The sequence below is a fragment of the Pongo abelii genome, chromosome 19, assembly GCF_028885655.2.
Source record: "Pongo abelii isolate AG06213 chromosome 19, NHGRI_mPonAbe1-v2.0_pri, whole genome shotgun sequence".
NCBI lineage: Eukaryota > Metazoa > Chordata > Mammalia > Primates > Hominidae > Pongo > Pongo abelii.
This window is the reverse complement of record NC_072004.2, coordinates 51,315,182-51,334,360: the sequence shown is the minus strand read 5'-3', so window position 1 is coordinate 51,334,360 and position 19,179 is coordinate 51,315,182. Positions and strand designations below refer to the sequence as shown.

General features: G+C 41.5%; 1 protein-coding gene across 16 annotated transcripts in view; it reads left to right on the top strand.

The window, feature by feature from the left end:
• Positions 1 to 19,179, top strand: part of LOC112131566 (ribosomal protein S6 kinase beta-1-like) — a 252,973-nt gene that overhangs the window by 16,800 nt on the left and 216,994 nt on the right. For 15 of the 16 annotated variants that reach the window (XR_010138269.1, XR_010138268.1, XM_063718661.1 and 12 more), the window contains one exon: positions 6,488 to 6,580. The exons of the other annotated variant lie outside the window; for it this stretch is intronic. Coding sequence is in view for 13 of the 15 variants with exons in the window: in XM_063718661.1 (XP_063574731.1) it covers positions 6,488 to 6,580 (93 nt within the window). In the remaining 2 variants the exon portion in view is untranslated. The remainder of the gene's footprint in view (positions 1 to 6,487; positions 6,581 to 19,179) is intronic. 16 annotated transcript variants of the gene reach the window in all.

Below are 19,179 nucleotides of genomic sequence, written 5' to 3'. Positions count from 1 at the left end.
ATTGGCTATAACTGATGAACAGAGCAACTCATGTGTTAGGTTGTAGCCAGAATTCTGTACATAAAGTGGGTCTCTTTAAACATTAGTTAAAAAAGTAGGCCGGGCACAGTGGCTCATGCCTGTAATCCCAGCACTTTGAGAGGCTGAAGTGGGTGGATCACAAGGTCAGGAGTTCCGGAACAGCCTGGCCAATATGGTGAAACCCCATCTCTACTAAAAATACAAATATTAGCCAAGTGTGGTGGCACACATCTGTAATTCCATCTACTCGGGAGGCTGAGGCAGGAGAATCACCTGAAACTGGGAGGTGGCAGTTGCAGTGAGCCAAGATCGTGCCAATGCACTCCAGCCTGAGCAACAGAGTGAGACTCTGTCTCAAAAAAAAAAAAAAAACAAAAAACTACATACGTAAGAAGAGAATATGCATTAAAAAAATCAGTAGAGCCTCACATTCAAGGATTTTCTACACAAGAAACCATTCCTAAAATATGTGCTTGGAATTACTAAGGTTTCTCTTGCAAACATTTTAATAACACCTCATTCTTTAGGGGTGTGGTTATATATGTCATGTTATTAGATCTTTACAGCAACTCTCCTGGGTAAAGCGGTTATTACTAGGTCATTTTATAGAAGGAAAAACAATCAGTACTTTTTTTTTGCTTTACTTCAGTAGCTATTGCCTCCTTCAATTTGACATTTCAATCCTGGCATATAGTGGGGGGCTCAACAAATATTTGTTGGAGGAATGCCATTTAAAATACAATGATTGGATAGGAGAATATTTGAGGGCATTAGCATTTTTTAAAAGCCAAAAAAAATTACAATTGGACTTATGAGATTTTGATTTTTTTGTATATTTTCTTTTAAAAAATAAGCTTCTCTAGGCTGGGCTTGGTGGCTCATGCCTGTAATCCCAGCAGTTTGGGAGGCTGAGGCAGGTGGATCACCTGAGGTCAGGAGTTTGAGACCAGCCTGGCCAACATGGTGAAAACCCGTCTCTACTAAAAATACAAAAATTAGCTGGCCGTTGTGGCACACACCTGTAATCCCAGCTACTAGGGAGGCTGAGGCAGGAAAATCGCTTGAACCCAGGAGGCGGATGTTGCAGTGAGCCGAGATCACACCACTGCACTCCAGCCTGGGTGACAGAGCAAGACTCTGTCTCAAAAATAAATAAATAAAGCATATAAATAAATAAATAAGCTTCTCTTTTGGCTTCTTCCAATGTAGTCTCTTTGAGTAGGAAGAAACTGTTATGATTTAAACTAGTAAATTCTTTTTTTTTTTTTTTTTTGAGATGGAGTCTCGCTCTTATTGCCCAGGCTGGAGTTCAGTGGCGTGAACTTGGCTCACTGCAACCTCTGCTGCCTGGGTTCAAGTGATTCTCCTGCCTCAGCCTCCCAAGTAGCTGGGATTACAGGTGCCTGCCATCACACCTGGCTAATTTTTGTAGTTTTAGTACAGATGGGGTTTCACCATCTTGGCCAGGCTGGTCTTGAACTCCTGGTCTCGATCTGCTGACCTATATCTGCCCGCCTCGGCTTCCCAAAGTGCTGGGATTACAGGTGTGAGCCATTACGCCCGGTCGACAGGTAAATTCTTATATCAAAAACCTGAGTTAGACTTGGTCCCTGGAGCTGTTTTCCATCCCTAAAAAGATGATGTCAAGCTATCATGTATAATAAATAACAACTCAATTGACCACATATTTTCCTTTAAGCCTAATGATGAAATAATATTATAATGAAATACTTAGAAGTTTTAAGGGAAAAAATCCCTTAAGTCATTAAATTAAAATTTAAACCAAAACAATAACTTCACTGTTTTAGGATGAAATTGGCATATGAAAGGTTTGATAGTGAACGACAGTAAGATTAACCTACTACAGCATTTGCCTTTAGCTTTTACTGAGTAATACCTGAAGCTATCATAAATGTGCAAATGAAGACATTATTTATTGTATTACTGCTGAGATTAATATTGTCTTTTTCAGATTTCTAAAACATTACAACAAATGCACACATGAGGGCGCTCTCATCAGCCAGATATGGAGACGGTAGGCATTTGTTGACTGTTAAGTCAAAACTAGTTCTATACTTTTACTGATGGAAAAATCAAGGTCCACCAAAGAGGTTATGATTCTACATGAGTTATTCTCTAGAGGAAATAAATTGGATATTAGAATTTTAAAAAGATTGAACAGAAATCCCTGTCAGTGAATTTATGCTGGAGAATTTTGACTCTTATCTCAGCAACTCCTTATCGAAAATCTTTACCCATGCCATGATATAATTTATCTTCAATCTTAAATGAGCTTGATAATAGTGTTTATAAGATGTAGGAGAAACAGTTAATTAGAATATTTATTTTTATGAACTTTTGCTCTATAAAATTATAAAATGTTAATTGTGCTTCATGTATTTTTTATTTTATTATTATTTTTTGAGACGGAGTCTCGCTGTGTCACCCAGGCTGCAGTGCAGTGGCGTGGTCTCAGCTCACTGCAACCTCTGCCTCCCAGGTTCAAGTGATGCTCCTGCCTTAGCCTCCCAAGTAGCTGGGACTACAGGCACGTGCCACCACGCCTGGCTAATTTTGGTATTTTTAGTAGAGACGGGGTTTCGCCATGTTGGCCAGGGTGGTCTCGAACTCCTGACCTCAAGTGATCTGCCCACCTTGGCCTCCCAAAGTGCTAGGATTACAGGTGTGAGCCACCAACACCTGGCCCATTTATACTTAAGGCTGATTCTCAACTGATTTGGGTAAAATCCTTAGTCTTTCCCCATCTCTGACATAATTCCTAGTTTGTCCTTTGGCTTTCCTATATATATAAAACTACCAGGCTGCTTGCAGATTTTCCAGGGAAGAAGTCCCATAAACACTCACAAAGATTTTATTAGGGAGAAGCTATGATGGGCATATAGAATGTAGATTTTTTTAATTTAAAAATCAGTATGGGCCGGGCGCGGTGGCTCACACCTGTAATCCCAGCACTTTGGGAGGCCGAGGCGGGCGGATCACGAGGTCAGCAGATCGAGACCATCCTGGCTAACACGGTGAAACCCCGTCTCTACTAAAAATACAAAAAATTAGCTGGGCGCAGTGGCAGGCGCCTGTAGTCCCAGCTACTCCGGAGGCTGAGAAAGGAGAATGGTGTGAACCCGGGAGGCGGAGCTTGCAGTCAGCGGAGATCGCACCACTGCACTCCAGCCTGGGCGACAGAGCGAAGACTGTATCTCAAAAAAAAAAAAAAAAAAAAACTGTATGTAGAGCTGGGCACGGTGGTGTGTGCTTATTAGCCCAGCCACTGGGGAGGCTGAGGCAGGAGAAGCCCTTGAGCCCAAGAGTTCAAGACTAGCCTGGGCAACACAGTGAGACCCTCATCTCAAAAAATGTAAAATAAAATAAAGTATTGCAATATTTATTATATAGGCAAATTTTTTTCAATTTAAGTACTACCCTCATCAAGGGAAGATTTGTTTGATTAGATCCCCACACAGGCTGGCCACTTCCTCATTTCTACTTTTTCTTTCCTTTTTGAGATGGAGTTTTGCTCTTGTTGCCCAGGCCGGAGTGCAATGGCGCGATCTTGGCTCACTGCAACCTCCTCCTCCCGGGTTCAAGCTATTCTCCTGCCTCAGCCTCCCGAGTAGCTGGGATTACGGGCACCTGCCTCCACACCAGGCTAATGTTTCTATTTTTAGTAGAGACGGGGTTTCTCCATGTTGGCCAGGTTGGTCTCAAACTCTTGAGTTCAAGCGATCTACCTGCCTCGGCCTCACAAAGTGTTGGAATTACAGGTGTGAGCCACCGCGCCCAGCCTCATTTCTACTTTTTCAAAGAAGTCAATTTTCTTTAAAAAATAAACTCTTTTGGCCACGCGGTGGCTCATTCCTGCAACCCTAGCACTTTGGGAAGCAGAGGCAGATGGATCGCTTGAACTCAGGAGTTCAAGACCAGCCTGGCCAACATGGTGAAACCCTGTCTCTACAAAAAATTAGCTGGATGCAGTGGCATGTGCCTGTAGTCCCAGCTACTCGGGAGGCTGAGGCAAGAGAATCACTTGAGTCCAGGAGGCAGAAGTTGCAGTGAACTGAGATCATGTCATTGCACTCCAGCCTGGCTGATGGGAGTGAAACCCTGTCCCAGATAGAGAAATAAATAAACTCTTATTTAAAAAAAAAATGCAAATCATGAAACAAAACAAAACCCAGGGCTCTGAATGAAAGATCTCTCCTTTAGGGGGCTAGGTGATGGAAAAGAAAATATATCATGAATTTCATGTTCTCAGGTTGTCTTCATTAATGACATATGTATATATATTTCCATTGAAGACATAGATATGCATTTGATCACCTACATTTGTTTGTATTTTGAGTCATAAATTAAGGCATTTCCTGTTCAGAAAGCACCTGACAATCTTATGATAAAAAACATGGAGTTTTAAAATCACAAATGCAAATAACAAGTTGGGCACAGTGGCTCATGTCTGTAATCTTAGCTCTTTGGGAGACCAAGGTGGGTAGAGTGTTTGAGTTCAAGAGTTTGAGACCAGCCTGGGTACAATGGAGTAATCCTGTCTTTACAAAAAATAAAAAATTAGTGGGGCACGGTGGCATGTGCCTGTAGTCCCAGATACTCAGGAGGCTAAGGTGGGAGGAGCGCTTGAGCCCAGGACGTCGAGGCTTCTGTGAGCTGTGGTCGCACCACTGCACTCCAGCCTGGGTGACAGAGTGAGACCCTATCTCAAAAAAAAGGAGTGGAAATAACAGATGACCTTACAAACGTCAAAAGTTACATCTTTATTTATAATGTTTTGTCTATATTTACTGAAATATATTAGACAAGTAAAAAATGTAACAGTATGCATATGGCTTTAACTTGGCCCTGCCCAGTACTCTGCCCTCATCTCTTTTCCTTCCCACTGAGTCCTTCCACATTAGCCAGACCACAGCAAACCTGACAAGCTTCTGCCTGAAATAGCACCATTGCACTTCTCTTCCCTCTGCCTGAAACATTCTTTTTTTTTTTTTTTTTTTAATGAGATGGAGTCTCACTCTCTCGCCAGACTGGAGTGCAACGGCACGATCTCAGCTCACTGCAACCTCCACCTCCCTGGTTCAAGCAATTCTCCTGCCTCAGCCTCCCGAGTAGCTGGGATTACAGGTATGTGCCACCATGCCCGGCTAATTTTGTATTTTTAGTAGAGATGGGGTTTCTCCATGTTGGTCAGGCTAGTCTCAAACTCCCGACCGCAGGTGATCTGCCCGCCTTGGCCTCCCAAAGTGCTGGGATTACAGGCGTGAGCCCCTGAGCCTGGCCACCACAATCAATTTTAGAATATTTTCATTTCTCCCAAAAAAGAAATCCCATACCTATGAGCAGTCACTCCCCATTTCCTCCATCCCTCAGTCCTAGGCAACCGCTAATTTACTTTCTTTTAGGATAGGATTTGCCTATTTGGACATTTCATATAAATGGAACCACACAATTTGTGGTCTTTTGTGACTGGCTTCTTTCAAGTAACCTAATGTTTTCAAGGTTCATTCATGTTATAGCATGTGTCAGTACTTCTTTCCTTTTGTTTTTTTATGGCTCAATAATATTCCATTGTAGGAATATAATACATTTCATTTATCTGTTTTATCACTTTTTTTTTTTTTTTTTGAAATGGAGTCTCTGTCTGTCATTCAGGCTGGAGTACGGTGGTGTGATCTTGGCTCACTGCAGCCTCCACCTCCTGGATTCAAGCCATTCACCTGCCTCAGCCTCCCAAGTAGCTGGGATTACAGGCACGTATACCATGTCCCGCTAATTTTTGTATTTTTAGTAGAGATCACATTTCACTATGCTGGCCAGGCTGGTCTCGAACTCCTGAGCTCAAGCGATCCTCCTGCCTTGGCCTCCCAAAGTGTTGGGAGCCACCACGCCCAGCTGTCTCCACTTTTTGACTACTATGAATAATGCTGCTATGAACATTCACGTATAAGTTTTTGTGTGGACATATGTTTTCATTTCCCTTGGGAATATGATGAAGCCTGGCATTGCCAGGTCATATGATAACTCTATGTTTAAACTTTGAAGGAACTGCCAGACTATTTCCAAAGCAGTTCCAACTTCATTGCAAAGCATTTTCCATTCCCTCCAGCAACATATGAGTGTTTCAATTTTTCCACATTCTCTCGAACACTTGTTATTATCTGTCTTTTTATTATAGCCATTCTTGTGAGTGTGAAGTGGTATCTTCACGTGGTTTGGATTTGCACTTCCCTGATGGCTAACGATGTTTCTATGGTTTGAATGTTTGTGTCCTCCAAAATTCATGTTATAACCGAAGACCTAATGTGATGATGTTAAGAAGTGAGGCCTTCAAGGTGGTGATTAGGTCATGAGTGCTCTGCCCTCGTGAATGAAATTAATGCCCTTATAAAAAGGCTTCGTATAACATTTCTTCTTCTTTTTTCCTTTCTTCTCCTGCCGTGTGAAGATGCCTCTGCGAGAACGGGAACAATGGAACAGGCCCTCACCAAATGCCAAATGTGCTATCACCTTGAATTTGGATTTCCCAGCCTCTGGAACTGTGAGGAATAAATTTTTTGCTTATAAATTACTCAGTCTCAGGTATTTTGTTACAGCAGCACAAACAGACTAAGACAGAAATTGAGTGTATTTTCTTGTGCTTATTGGCTATTTATTTTCTTTCTTTGATTTTTATTTATTTATTTATTTTTAGGTGGGGTTTTGCTCTGTTGCCCAGGCTGGAGTGCAGTGGTGCAATCTTAGCTCACTGCAACCTCTGCCTCCCGGGTTCAAGTGATTCTTGTGTCTCATCTGCCTGAGTACCTGGGACTACAGGCATGCGCCACAACGCCTGGCTAATTTTTATATTTTTAGTAGAGAGGGATTTTCGCCATGTTGGCCAGGCTGGTCTTGAACTCCTGGCCTCAAGTGATCCACCTGCCTCGGCCTCCCAAAGTGTTGGGATTATAGGCATAAGCCACAGCACCTGGCCCTTACTGGCCATTTGTATGTCTTCTTTGGAGAAATATCTGTTCAGATCTTTTGTCCATTTTTAAATTGGGTTATATCCTTTTTATTATCAAGTTGTAAGAGTTCTTTATGTGTTCTAGATCCAAGTCCATTGTCAGATACAGTAGTCCCCCTTATGCTTTCTGCAGTTTCAGTTACCTGCAGGCAGCTGCAATCCCAAATATTACAGTATTTTGAGAGAGAGAGAAAACTATTCATGTCACTTATATTAAAGTATATTGTAGCCGGGCACGGTGGCTCACACCTGTAATCCCAGCACTTTGGGAGGCCAAGGTGAGTGGATCACAAGGTCAGGAGTTTGAGACCAGACTGGCCAATATGGTGAAACCCTGTCTCTACTAAAAATACAAAAATTAGCCGGGGGTGGCAGGCGCCTGTAGTCCCAGCTACGGGGAGGCTGAGGCAGGAGAATTGCTTCAACCTGGGAGGCGGAGGTTGCAGTGAGCCGAGATGGCGCCACGGCACTCCAGCCTGGGCAACAGAGCAAGATTCCATCTCAAAAAAAAAGTATATTCTAATTGTTCTCTTTTATTATTAGTTATTGTTGTTATTCTATTACAGTGCCTAATTTATAAATTAAACTTTATCATAAGTATGTATGTATAGGAAAAAAACTTAGTATATATAGAGTTTGGTACTACCTGCAGTTTCAGGTATACACTGGAGGTCTTGGAACATATTTTGTTACATATATGTATCTATATATTTATAAACATATATTTATATATAGCTATATATTTATGTATCGATATAACTATAAATATAAGTTTATATATCTATATTTATCTATATCTATATATAGATAAATATATATATAGATATATAGATTTTTTTTGGAGATAAGGTCTCGGTCTATCACCCAGGCTGGGGTACATTAATGCGATCTTGGCTCACTGCAGCCTCAACCTCCTGGGCTCACGTTATTCTCCCACCTCAACCTCCCAAGTAGCTGGGACCACAGGCACATATCACCACATCTGGGTAATTTTATTTATTTATTGTAGAGATAGGGTATCCCTATGTTGCCCAGGTTAGTCTTGAGCTCCTGGGACAGTGACCCTCCCACCTCAGCTTTCCAAAGTTCTGGGATTACAGGCATGAGCCACTGTGTCTGGCTACATATTTTCCACAAATAAAGTGGGCCTACTTTGTATATAATTTGCAAGTATTTTCTCCCATTCTGTGGGTTGTCTTTCACTTTTTTTTTCTTGAGTCCTCCAAAATTCATGTTATAACCTAAGACCTAATGTGATGATGTTAAGAAGTGAGGCCTTCAAGGTGGTGATTAGGTCATGAGTGCTCTGCCCTTGTGAATAAAATTAATGCCCTTATAAAAAGGCTTCACATAGCATTTCTTCTTCTTTTTTCTGCCTCAGCCTCCTGAGTAGCTGGGATTACAGATGTGTGCCACCATGCATGGCTAACTTTTGTATTTTTAGTAGAGACAGGGTTTCACCATGTTGGCCAGGCTGGTCTTGAACTCCTAACCTCAGGTGATCAGCCCGCCTCGGTCTCACAAAGTGAGGCGATTGCAGGCGTGAGCCACCATGCCCGGCACATGCATCAATTTTTATGATTCCTTGCTTGAACTGATTAACCAGTCAACTACTGGTTCCAATCAGGTTGGATGAGGTGGCTTGTACTCTACTTATTTGCCACCCCCGCTTCTTCCTTTTTTTTGAGACAGGGCCTTTGATGCGCTGGCTGGAGTGCCGTGGTGTGATCTTGGCTCACTGCAACCTCAGCTTCCTGGGCTCAAGCAGTCTTCCCACCTCAGCCTCTAAGTAGCTGGAACTACAGATGTGTGCCCTTATGCCTGGCTAATTTTTGTATTTTTGTAGAGACGGGGTCTCCCCATGTTGCCCAGGCTGGTCTTCAACTCCTGGGCTCAAGAGATCTGCCCACCTTGGCCTGCCAAAGCACTGGGATTACAGACGTGAGCCACTCTGCCTGGCAACTTGTAACAATTCTTTGTATGTTCTTGATACAAGTCAATTGTCAGACATAGTAGTAGTATATAATTAAACATAATTATATAAAACTATTTTATATAAGTGCAGCATTATATAAAATAGCAAAAATTTGGAAATAACCAAATGTCCAACAATAGGTAGTTAGCTAAATAAATTGTGAAACATCCATGTAATGAAAGCTATACAACTATAAAAAATGATCTAGATCTATTTATACTGACATCAACAGATGTCTAACTTAAATTACATGAAAATAGGAAGTGACAAAGAAGAGAGTATGGTATAATCTCATTTGCATTAAAGTAATCAAAAAAACCAACTTATAAAATAGATACAGGCTGGGCAGGATGGCTCACGCCTGTAATCCCAGCACTTTGGGAGGTCAGGGCAGGAGGATCACTTAAGCCTAGGAGTTCAAGATCAGGCTGGGCACCATACCCAGACCCCATATCTACAAAAAGTTTAAAAATTAGCCAAGTGAGCTATGATCACGCCACTGCACTGCAGCCTGGGGATAGAGCAAGACTGTCTCTAAATAAAATAAGACAAAATAAAATAAAATAGGCTGGGCATGGCAGCTCATGCTGTAAAAGTGCTGTAATCCCAGCACTTCGGGAGGCTGAGGCAGGTGGATCACCTGAGGTCAGGAGTTCAAGACCAGCCTGGCCAACATGGTGAAACCTCGTCTGTACTAAAAATACAAAAATTAGCTAGGCATGGTGGTGCACGTCTGTAATCCCAGCTACTTGGGAGGCTGAGGCAGAAGAATTGCTTGAACCTGGGAGGCGGAGGTCACAGTGAGCTGAGACCGCACCATTGCACTCCAGCCTGGGTGACAGAGTGAAACTCTGTCTTAAAAAATTAAAATAAAATAAAGTAAAATAAAATATAATAGATATGGCTACATATGTGTGAAAAGGACCATAACATTAAATTATGAGTGTTTTCTGTTGCTGTTTCTGTCCTCCCTTTGGGGACCTTTCTAAGGGGGAAGCAGCCTTCATTTACTTGACAAGTTGTTCAACCATGGGGTCACTTAGGCTGGAAACTGAAAATGCCTATAGACTGCTTTGCTTAGGAATAGGAAAACATAAAAGGAAAAGAAACAAGAGGAAGTAGGTTTGAGACCAGGTAGCTATGAGTTTGGAGGAAGAAAGAGAGAAAGGGCAGTTTTGTGAGATGGAGGGAAAATGGCTAACGTGGACATTTTGGAAGTTTTATTGTGACATGCAATGTAATTTTCAGTTATTCATTTTCTCAAAGCTGTAATGAAGTTCTCCATTGCTCTCTAAGGCTTTTGGAGTTGTTAATTGTGTTTTATAAAAGCTATATCTGCAGATAGAGACTGACCTCATATATGAATAGAAAAAAATCTGAAGAAATAAAAATCGTAGATAATGATAATCTCTGGAGAGAAAATTTTCTGGAAAACTTTTCCTTTTCTCTATTGTGTCTTTCCGTAAGGTTAGGAAGTTTTGTTATGAGTATACATTCCTTTAGTTACTAGCGAGTGAAATGTAACACTGTGGGGCTTGTTCCCTTGTTTCAGGACTAGGGATTAAAGTAGTGAAATAAAAATGACTTTTAATTCCAGCCGATGCGTTTAGATCACAGCTTCCTCATTGATAATATTAAAACAAGCAGCTGCTTTTATTTTGGAAGGCAGTAACTCTACTTAAGTTTCATTAAAGATATTTGCTCAAGCACTGTAGCACTTGGGATTGTCTGCTCTGTAGGGTGGATATATGTGTGTGTGTCCACATATTGCTTAATACTTTTTATCAACTTTAGTTCATAAGCCTTCCACAAACATTTTCAATGACTGCCTGCTTGTATATAATTTTATATGTTGCAAATTGACCTTAGAAATTGTAACAAATAATTCCATCAGTTCACTCTGCTATTTACACAGTACAGCCTAGTTTATTTAATTTGTGGGAACCAAGATTCAGAAAGCAGTAGGAAAGAGCTATCAGTTTTTCTTGTCTGAAAGGGCGCTTCTTCCTGGATTTTAATGTTTTAAAGGAGAAAGTAATAACAAAGTTGCCAGATCCTGTTCTTTCTCTGCATTGAGGTCCTGTAACATGGTGGTTATTGGCATTGACTCTTGGTTCACGGCAAGTTCTTGGCTGCATGGGTTCACAGCGTAGTTCTGTGACCTCAAGCAAGCCAGTTCACCTATTTGTGCCTCAGTTTTCTCATATATAGAATGAGGAGATAGGCCAGGCACCATGGCTCACGGCTGTATTCCCGGCACTTTGGGAGGCCGAGGCAGGTGGATCACCTGAGTTCAGGAGTTCAGAGATCTGCCTGGTAACAAGCATGACCCCATTCTCCACAAAAATGGTAAAAAAAAAAAAAAAAGAAAAAAAAGAAACAAAGAAAGCAGGAAATGTAGAAGGTAAAAAAAGGCATTCCAGTGCAAAAGAGGCTTGATAGGACAGGATATGTCTGGGGAATCCACAAGTAGTTCACTATGGTTAGAAGTGGTTAGAGATTAGGCTAGAGAAGTAGGTAGAGGCCAGGAAACGGAAGGTCTGGACAAAGGAAGGTCTGGGTGAAATGAACAAATATTTGGCTTTACGACAGACACGTCTAGTAGCAGTAGGGAGTATTAGGAGAGAAATAAGGCTAGTTAGGAGGCTAGTATAATAAACCAACTAAGAAGATCTATAAGAAAATGAAGGTAGAAAAAAATGAAAGGCTAAGAATACATAATTTGCATTTGCTGACAAACTAGATATGAGAGGAAATGATGATACCTTTATTTCTGCATAAGTAATAGGTTAGATAATGGTGCCATTCAGTATCGTCAAATGAAAGTGAAAAAGTTTTGGGAAAACGATGCCCTGTTTTAGACATGCCAGGTATAAGTTCCAGGAAGTTACCCCGATGGTACATCTCCATAAGTAATATGGAAAGCAAACACACAGGTTATTGGTTGCAACATTATCTGTGAAAGTGAAACACTGGAAACAGCCTAAATGCTTGGACATAGGATATTGGCCCCAAACCTATGGAATCTAAACAAAGCTATAAAAATAAGAAAAATCTCCATAAAAGCAAGATACAGAAGAGTATTTAAAAGTACAACAGCATGGATACTATGCTATCTTTTGTACAAGAAAGGGGAAATGAGAATATATATATAATATGTATCTGCTTATACCTGCAAAAATGAAGACAACTAAGATAAACTAAAAGCTAACGATAATGGAAGGGAAGGACAAGAAATAAGACTTTTCAGTATACCTTCTGAGTAAAACCTCAACAGTTTCATCATCCATTTTTTTCTTTCCTAAATCAAATATTACTGCAATTATAAAATGTAGATTTTTTCTTTTGAACCATATTAATGTTTAATATATTTCAAAAGTAAAATAAAATCAACAAGGATGAGGGGTGAGAAGTACAACTGAATACAATAGGAATACATAAATTTAATTGACTATTACACCAATAACTTTACTACAGAAAGAGAAAGAGAAAAAAGATATAAGAGAAAAAGATTTTTTTTTTAGACGGAGTCTCACTCTGTCACCCAGGCTGCAGTGCAGTGGCGTGGTCTCGGCTCACTGCAACCTCCGCCTCCCAGGTTCTAGTGATTCTCCTGCCTCAGCCTCCCAAGTAGCTGGGACTACAGGTGCTCGCCACCATGCCCGGCTAATTTTTGTATTTTTAGTAGAGATGGGGTTTCACCATGTTGGCCAGGCTGGTTTCGAACTCCTGACCTCATGATCTGCCCGCCTTGGCCTCCCAAAGTGCTGGGATTACAGGCGTGAGCCACTGCGCCCAGTAAGAAAAAGATACTTAAGTAATTTTAGACTGCACACCCTTAGTGGCCTATAGGTAAGCACACAAAAACTTGCAAAGAAATATTAAATCAAACTTAGTAGGTTTGTAGCTGGAAATACTATTGGTATTCTAATTTTCATTATGCATATATTGTACAACCGAACAAATGACTGCATTTATTTATGTTGTTACCAGAGTTCTCACTGTAGAAAAAAAGGATATCCAAATATGAACTGAAAGAAGAATGTGGCCGAGCGTGGTGGCTCACGCTTGTAATCCCAGCACTTTGGGAGGCTGAGGTGGGTGGATCACAAGGTCAGGAGTTCAAGACCAGCCTGGCCAAGATGATGAAATCCCGTGTCTACTAAAAATACAAAAATTTGCTGGGCATGGTGGCAGGCATCTGTAATCCCAGGTACTCAGGAGGCGGAGGCAGAGACTTGCTTGAACCCCGGAGGTGGAGGCTGCAGTGATCTGAGATCACACCACTACACTCCAGCCTGGGGGACAGATAGAGACTCCATCTCAAAAATAAAAAATAAAAATAAAGAAGAAGAACGCTATGGAATTCGACTAAAATTAGGGCTAACAATATGAAGCACTTTGGGAAGCCAAGGCAGGTGGATCACCATGTTGGCCAGGAGTTTGAGACCAGCCTGCCCAACATGGTGAAACCTCATCTTTACTAAAAATACAAGAATTAGCCAGGTATGGTGGTGAGCACCTGTACTCCCAGTTACTCCAGAGGCTGAGGCACGAGAATCACTGGAACCCGGGAAGCAGAGGTTGCAGTGAGCTGAGACAGCCTGGGGTCCAAGGCTGTGGTGAGCCATGATCGTGCCACTGCACTCAAGCCTGAGCAACAGAGGAAGACCCTGTCTGAAAAAAATAAACAAAGAAAAAAAAAAAAGGGCCAGGTGCAGTGGCTCACACCTGTAATCCCAGCATTTTAGGAGGCTGAGGCGGGCAGATCATGAGGTCAGGAGTTCAAGACCAGCCTGGCCGACACAGTGAAACCCCATCTCTACTAAAAATATAAAAATCAGCCGAGTGTGGTGGCACGTACCTGTAATCCCAGCTACTCAGGAGGTTGAGGCAGGAGAATTGCTTGAACCTGGGAGGTGGAGGTTGCAGTGAGCCAAGACCACATCATTGCACTCCAGCTTGGGCAAGAGAGTGAACCTCCATCTCAAAAAAAAAAAAAAAAAACAGTAAAAAGGGAGTATAGGGCCAGGCACGGTGGCTCACGCCTGTAATCCCAGCACTTTGGGAGGCCGAGGTGGCTGGATCACGGGGTCAAGAGATCAAGACCATCCTGGCCAACATGGTGCGACCCCATCTCTACTAAAAATACAAAAAATTAGCTGGACACAGTGGCGAATGCCTGTAGTCCCAGCTACTCTGGAGGCTGACAGGAGGATCGCCTGAACCTGGAAGGCGGAAGTTGCAGTGAGCTGAGATCATACCATTGCACTCCAGCCTGGTGACAAAGTGAGACTTTGTCTCAAAAAAAAAAAAGGAGTATAAAAAAATCTTTACAGAAGAATGACAATATAGAAACAATACAGAAAAAATAGAAAAGTCTCCATTTTCTAATCACTATAGTAATATTTGATTTGGGCAAGAAGCAATTCAGATGAAACCATTAAGTAAAGATTATTATGGGACAGAATATTCACACAGTTTCTATCATTCCATAGATCACTTGTTAATTACAAAAGGAAAAAGAGGCCGGGAACGGAGGCTCACGTCTGTAATCCCAACACTTTGGGAGGCCGAGGAGGGTGGATCACCTTAGGTCAGGAGTTTGAGATCAGCCTGGCCGACATGGCAAAACCCCATCTCTACTACAATTACAAAAATTAGGCAGGCGTGGTAGCAGGCACCTGTAATCCCAGCTACTTGGGGGGCTGAGGCAGGAGAATCGCTTGAACCCAGGAGGTGGAGGTTGCAGTGAGCCAAGATTGTGCCACTGCACTCCAGCCTGGGTGACAGAGTGAGACTCATTCTCAAAAAAAAAAAAAAAAAAAAAAAATGCCCTTATTCTTAGCAGACATATAGAAGAAATTAGGGGTAAAGTGCTATGAAATCTGCAGTTAACTCTCAAATTGTACAGGAACAAAATTTACTAAGGTTAAAAAACGTGAATATTCATAGATATACATATATGTGGGGGCAGGTAGAAAGGGAGGGACACACAGACATATAAAATATGGCAAAATGGTAACAACTGATGATCACTGAACTATTCTTGCAACTCTGAAAAGTTTAAAAAATTTCAAAGGTATATTATTTTTGAACTGCTCAGGAGGTTTAAATTTTTGAGTTTTTAAAATAAGCAATGAATTGTGAGGAAGTCTGAGAAGCCACAGACTTAAGAGGTAAGATGAAAAATAAGGAAAGTAGAATCACAGTAATAAGAGGAACAGAGTTTCAAAATGCTGTGGTCAGTCAGTAGCTTCAATGCAAAAGAAAGTTAAATTAAGGACCAACTCAGTAAAGACAACTGGATTCAGCAACTGGGAAGTCAGTGATGACCTAGGGTACAGGAGCTTCATTGAAATAGTAGAGTTGGGCCACACGTGGCCCACACCGATAATCCAGTAGTTTGGGAGGCCGAGGTAGGTGGATCTCTTGAGGCCAGGAATTCAAGACAGCCTGGCCAACATGGTGAAACTCCATCTCTACTAAAAATACAAAAATTAACCGGATACAGTGGCACACCCCTGTAATCCCAGCTACTCAGGGGGCTGAGGCATGAGAACTGCTTGAACCTGGAAGGCAGAGGCTGCAGTGAGCTGAGATAGGGCCACTGCACTCCAGCCTGGGTGACAGGGGAAGACTCTGTCTAAAAAACAAATAATAGGCCAGGCGTGGTGGCTCATGCCTGTAATCCCAGCACTTTGGGAGGCTGAGGCAGGCAGATCACGAGGTCAGGAAATCGAGACTATCCTGGCTAATATGGTGAAACCCCGTCTCTACTAAAAATACAAAAAATTAGCTGGGCGTGGTGGCAGGCGCCTGTGGTCCCAGCTCCTCAGGAGGCTGAGACAGGAGAATGGCGTGAACCCGGGAGGTGGAGGTTGCAGTGAGCTGAGATTACGCCACTGCACTCCAGCCTGGGCGACAGAGTGAGACTCCCTCTCAAAAAAAAAAAAAAAAAAAAAAAAAAGAAGTAAACTAGGTATGTACCTTTAGAGGTGGTGTACATTTTCAGCATTATACGTGAATATAAATGAGTGGCAATAGTTACTTTGGTCCACAGATTTTTGGTATCTTAACTAGTTTTGGATCTCTTCCCCTAAAGGGATTGCCTGTTGAACGTTGTTAGGAATATAAGTACTGAAGGCAAACTGCCTGGGTTTGAATTTTGTACTGTCCCTTGCACCCTGCCTGGCTTCAAATCCTAGCTCTGCTTATTAAGTTCTTTTAAGGGGATGACCTTTCAGCAAATGTCTTAGCTTCTGTTTTCCCAAGTAAATGGACACAATAGTTGCTACCTTGTGAAATATTCATGTAATTGACCAGTGTTTACCAAGTAGCATCGGTGTTTAGTTTCAGTCATTGCTGATTCTTCCGTTGGACTGTGAGGGGGTGTTGGGGTGGGGGATGGTGTGTGTGTGTAGCACTTAATTGCCTGCCGAAAGGAAAAGATACTTTTGATAACCGACAGGCAGCTTTTTTCTGCTTTTGTGTCAAAAGGGAAGAAGGGAGTTTGGAGAGGGAAACGAATTCTCTGTAACACTAAGCTCTCTTCCACAAAAACAGAGGTACATAGAATGTTTAATAATTTACAGAATTTCTAGACTTCAACGATCTGATTTTTTAAAATTTATTTTTATTTTTTCAGGTTGAGACTGAGCTAAAGTTAATCTGTGGCAATATTCTGGATGTACTGGACAAACACCTCATTCCAGCAGCTACCACTGGCAAGTCCAAGGTTTTCTATTATGAAATGTAGGTTCTATACTAAAAATTAACAAAGTGTGCATCAATAAATTTAAACATTCTCAGGAATAATTGGCTTTGTTTCTTTTTTTCTTAGACAGTTCATATTATTTTCCTTATTAAATATAACCAAAAATCCCACAGAAATTAACTGAGGAGCCTCTAAATATCAACAAAATTATCACTTGATGGACTGGAATTAAACAAGCAAATGATTCTAAGAAATGGTACAAGTGTATTAATCATAAAATTTCTACATGAAACATTCAGCCATTCTAGACCATTTCTGTCTGTGCAGACTCATCTTTTCCTGTTCTTTGCAAAGCCCAGCTAGAGCAAGCAAGTTCCTCCCAATGGGTTTTTCCCATCTCTGGTTGCTTGGCTGGCTGGGCTTCCTCTACAAACCCCCTTCCTTTCCCCTAAGCAGGGCCCGGTGTCCCCATCCTGCGGGGTTGAGCTCATGAGGGGATCTGACCAGGAGTAGCTATTCCTGGTGCTATTGTCATTGTCCTGTTTCATGTGGGAACATGGCTGCTGGCTCTACAGAGATTTGGCAGGTAGCAAGGAGGTTTCTTTTCAAATCTTCCTTTGGAAGTCAGACTTGGTGAGGATCTTATGCCCACCTTTTCCTAGCTCTGTGGTGTCAGGCAAAGTCTCAGTTTCTGCAAATTGGGGTTAAGAATTCCTACCTCACAGCAAGCAGTCTTTTGATAAATAAATAAGATCTTAAGTGTAAATGATTCCACTAGAAATTGCACAATTCCTTTGGTCTTCATCCTGGAGGTCCACTGACAAGCCTCATGCAAACCTGTGGCCCTGTTCCTAAAGTGTTTTGATTCATACTTTCGAATGGCCTCAGGATGACCTTTTATAAAGTAAAAATGTGAGGCAGCCACATGATATCCACTGACCCAGTGAGGCTGTTTTACTGGATAGAAGAGGTTTGAGGAAGCACTTTGGGGGGCCGAGACAGGCAGATCACTTGAGGCCAGGAGCTGGAGAACCGCCTGGCCAACATGGAGAAACCCCATCCCTATTAAAAATACCAAAAAAATTACCTGGGCATGGTGGCACATGCCTGTAATCCCAGCTACTTGGGAGACTGAGGCACAAGAATCGCTTGAACCCGGGAGTCAGAGGTTGCAGTGAGCCAAGCCGAGATGGTGCCACTGCACTCCAGCCTGGGCAACAGAGTGAGACTGTGTCTCAGGGGGAAAAAAAAGGGTGGGGGGAGGGTTTGAAAAAATAGTAGCATGTAGTTATGTTTCTACAATATTTGCTATATATAAGGATTTACCAACCTCTTGCATTAGCTACTATCCCCTACAGCAGTTGCTGTAGGAAAAAAACATCAAGTTCTGAGCTCCTACTGTTTGCCAGGCATATTCTGAGATGATCACGTTTAAATCTCAGAGTTACCCTGCAGAGCAGTCAGGGTATCACTGCCTGACAGATGAAGAAGCTGAGGCTTACAGCAGTTCAATGACTTACCCCAGGCCACATAGATGATGAGTGGGAGAGCCCAGGTCTGTCTGTGAGGTATAATGAAATTAGCATAAACCCTCCACATTGGCGCCACTTGCATAAATTAACATATTCTCTCACAGAAAGTATTTTATTGGGCATAACATTTTATATCTTTTACCATTTAACATTAGTTGTGGATCTTCCCATGTCACATAAATATGCCTCATTCTTTTTGGATAATATGATTACTAATGAATGGATTTACTATCATTCGTTTAATCAATACTCCTTTTGATGGCCATTTTAATTGTGTATTTTTTCGTTTTGCACAGATTGATGTAATAAACATGATTTTATAGTAATATTTTTGCCTGTGAAAATGTTTACTGGACAATAAATTCCTAGGAGTAAAATAAGGTCAAAGATTATAAAGACAGTATTTATTTTCATAAACATTACCAAGTCAGCCACAAATGTTTAAATCACTAATGGTTTCAGATTATTGTATTTAATGAGTAAACACTTTCATAGGGTTTACTTTTATAAACACTTTTATTTGCCAGATATCACTCTAAGTGCTTTACAAAATTAACTTTTTCAGGTTTTAATATAACCCTGAGATGTATATTATGATTATCCCCATTCTACAGCTAAGAACACTGAGAAGTTAATTAACTTGCCACATATCTAGGAAATGACAAGGCTAATTGCACAGCCAGGCAGTCTGGCTCCTGAGTCCACATTTTAGACAACACTATACCTCCTGGTTCTTTTGAGGCATTACTACTGGAACTATCCTAATACTCATAAATAAACATTTCTTTTGGGGAGGGCCAAATAAAATTTTAAACAGAAAAGTTTTCACCAAATGTCAAGCTCATAAAGTTGTACATTATACACTTTTTTCATGATGCCCACAGATAATTTATTAGTGATATCATCTATT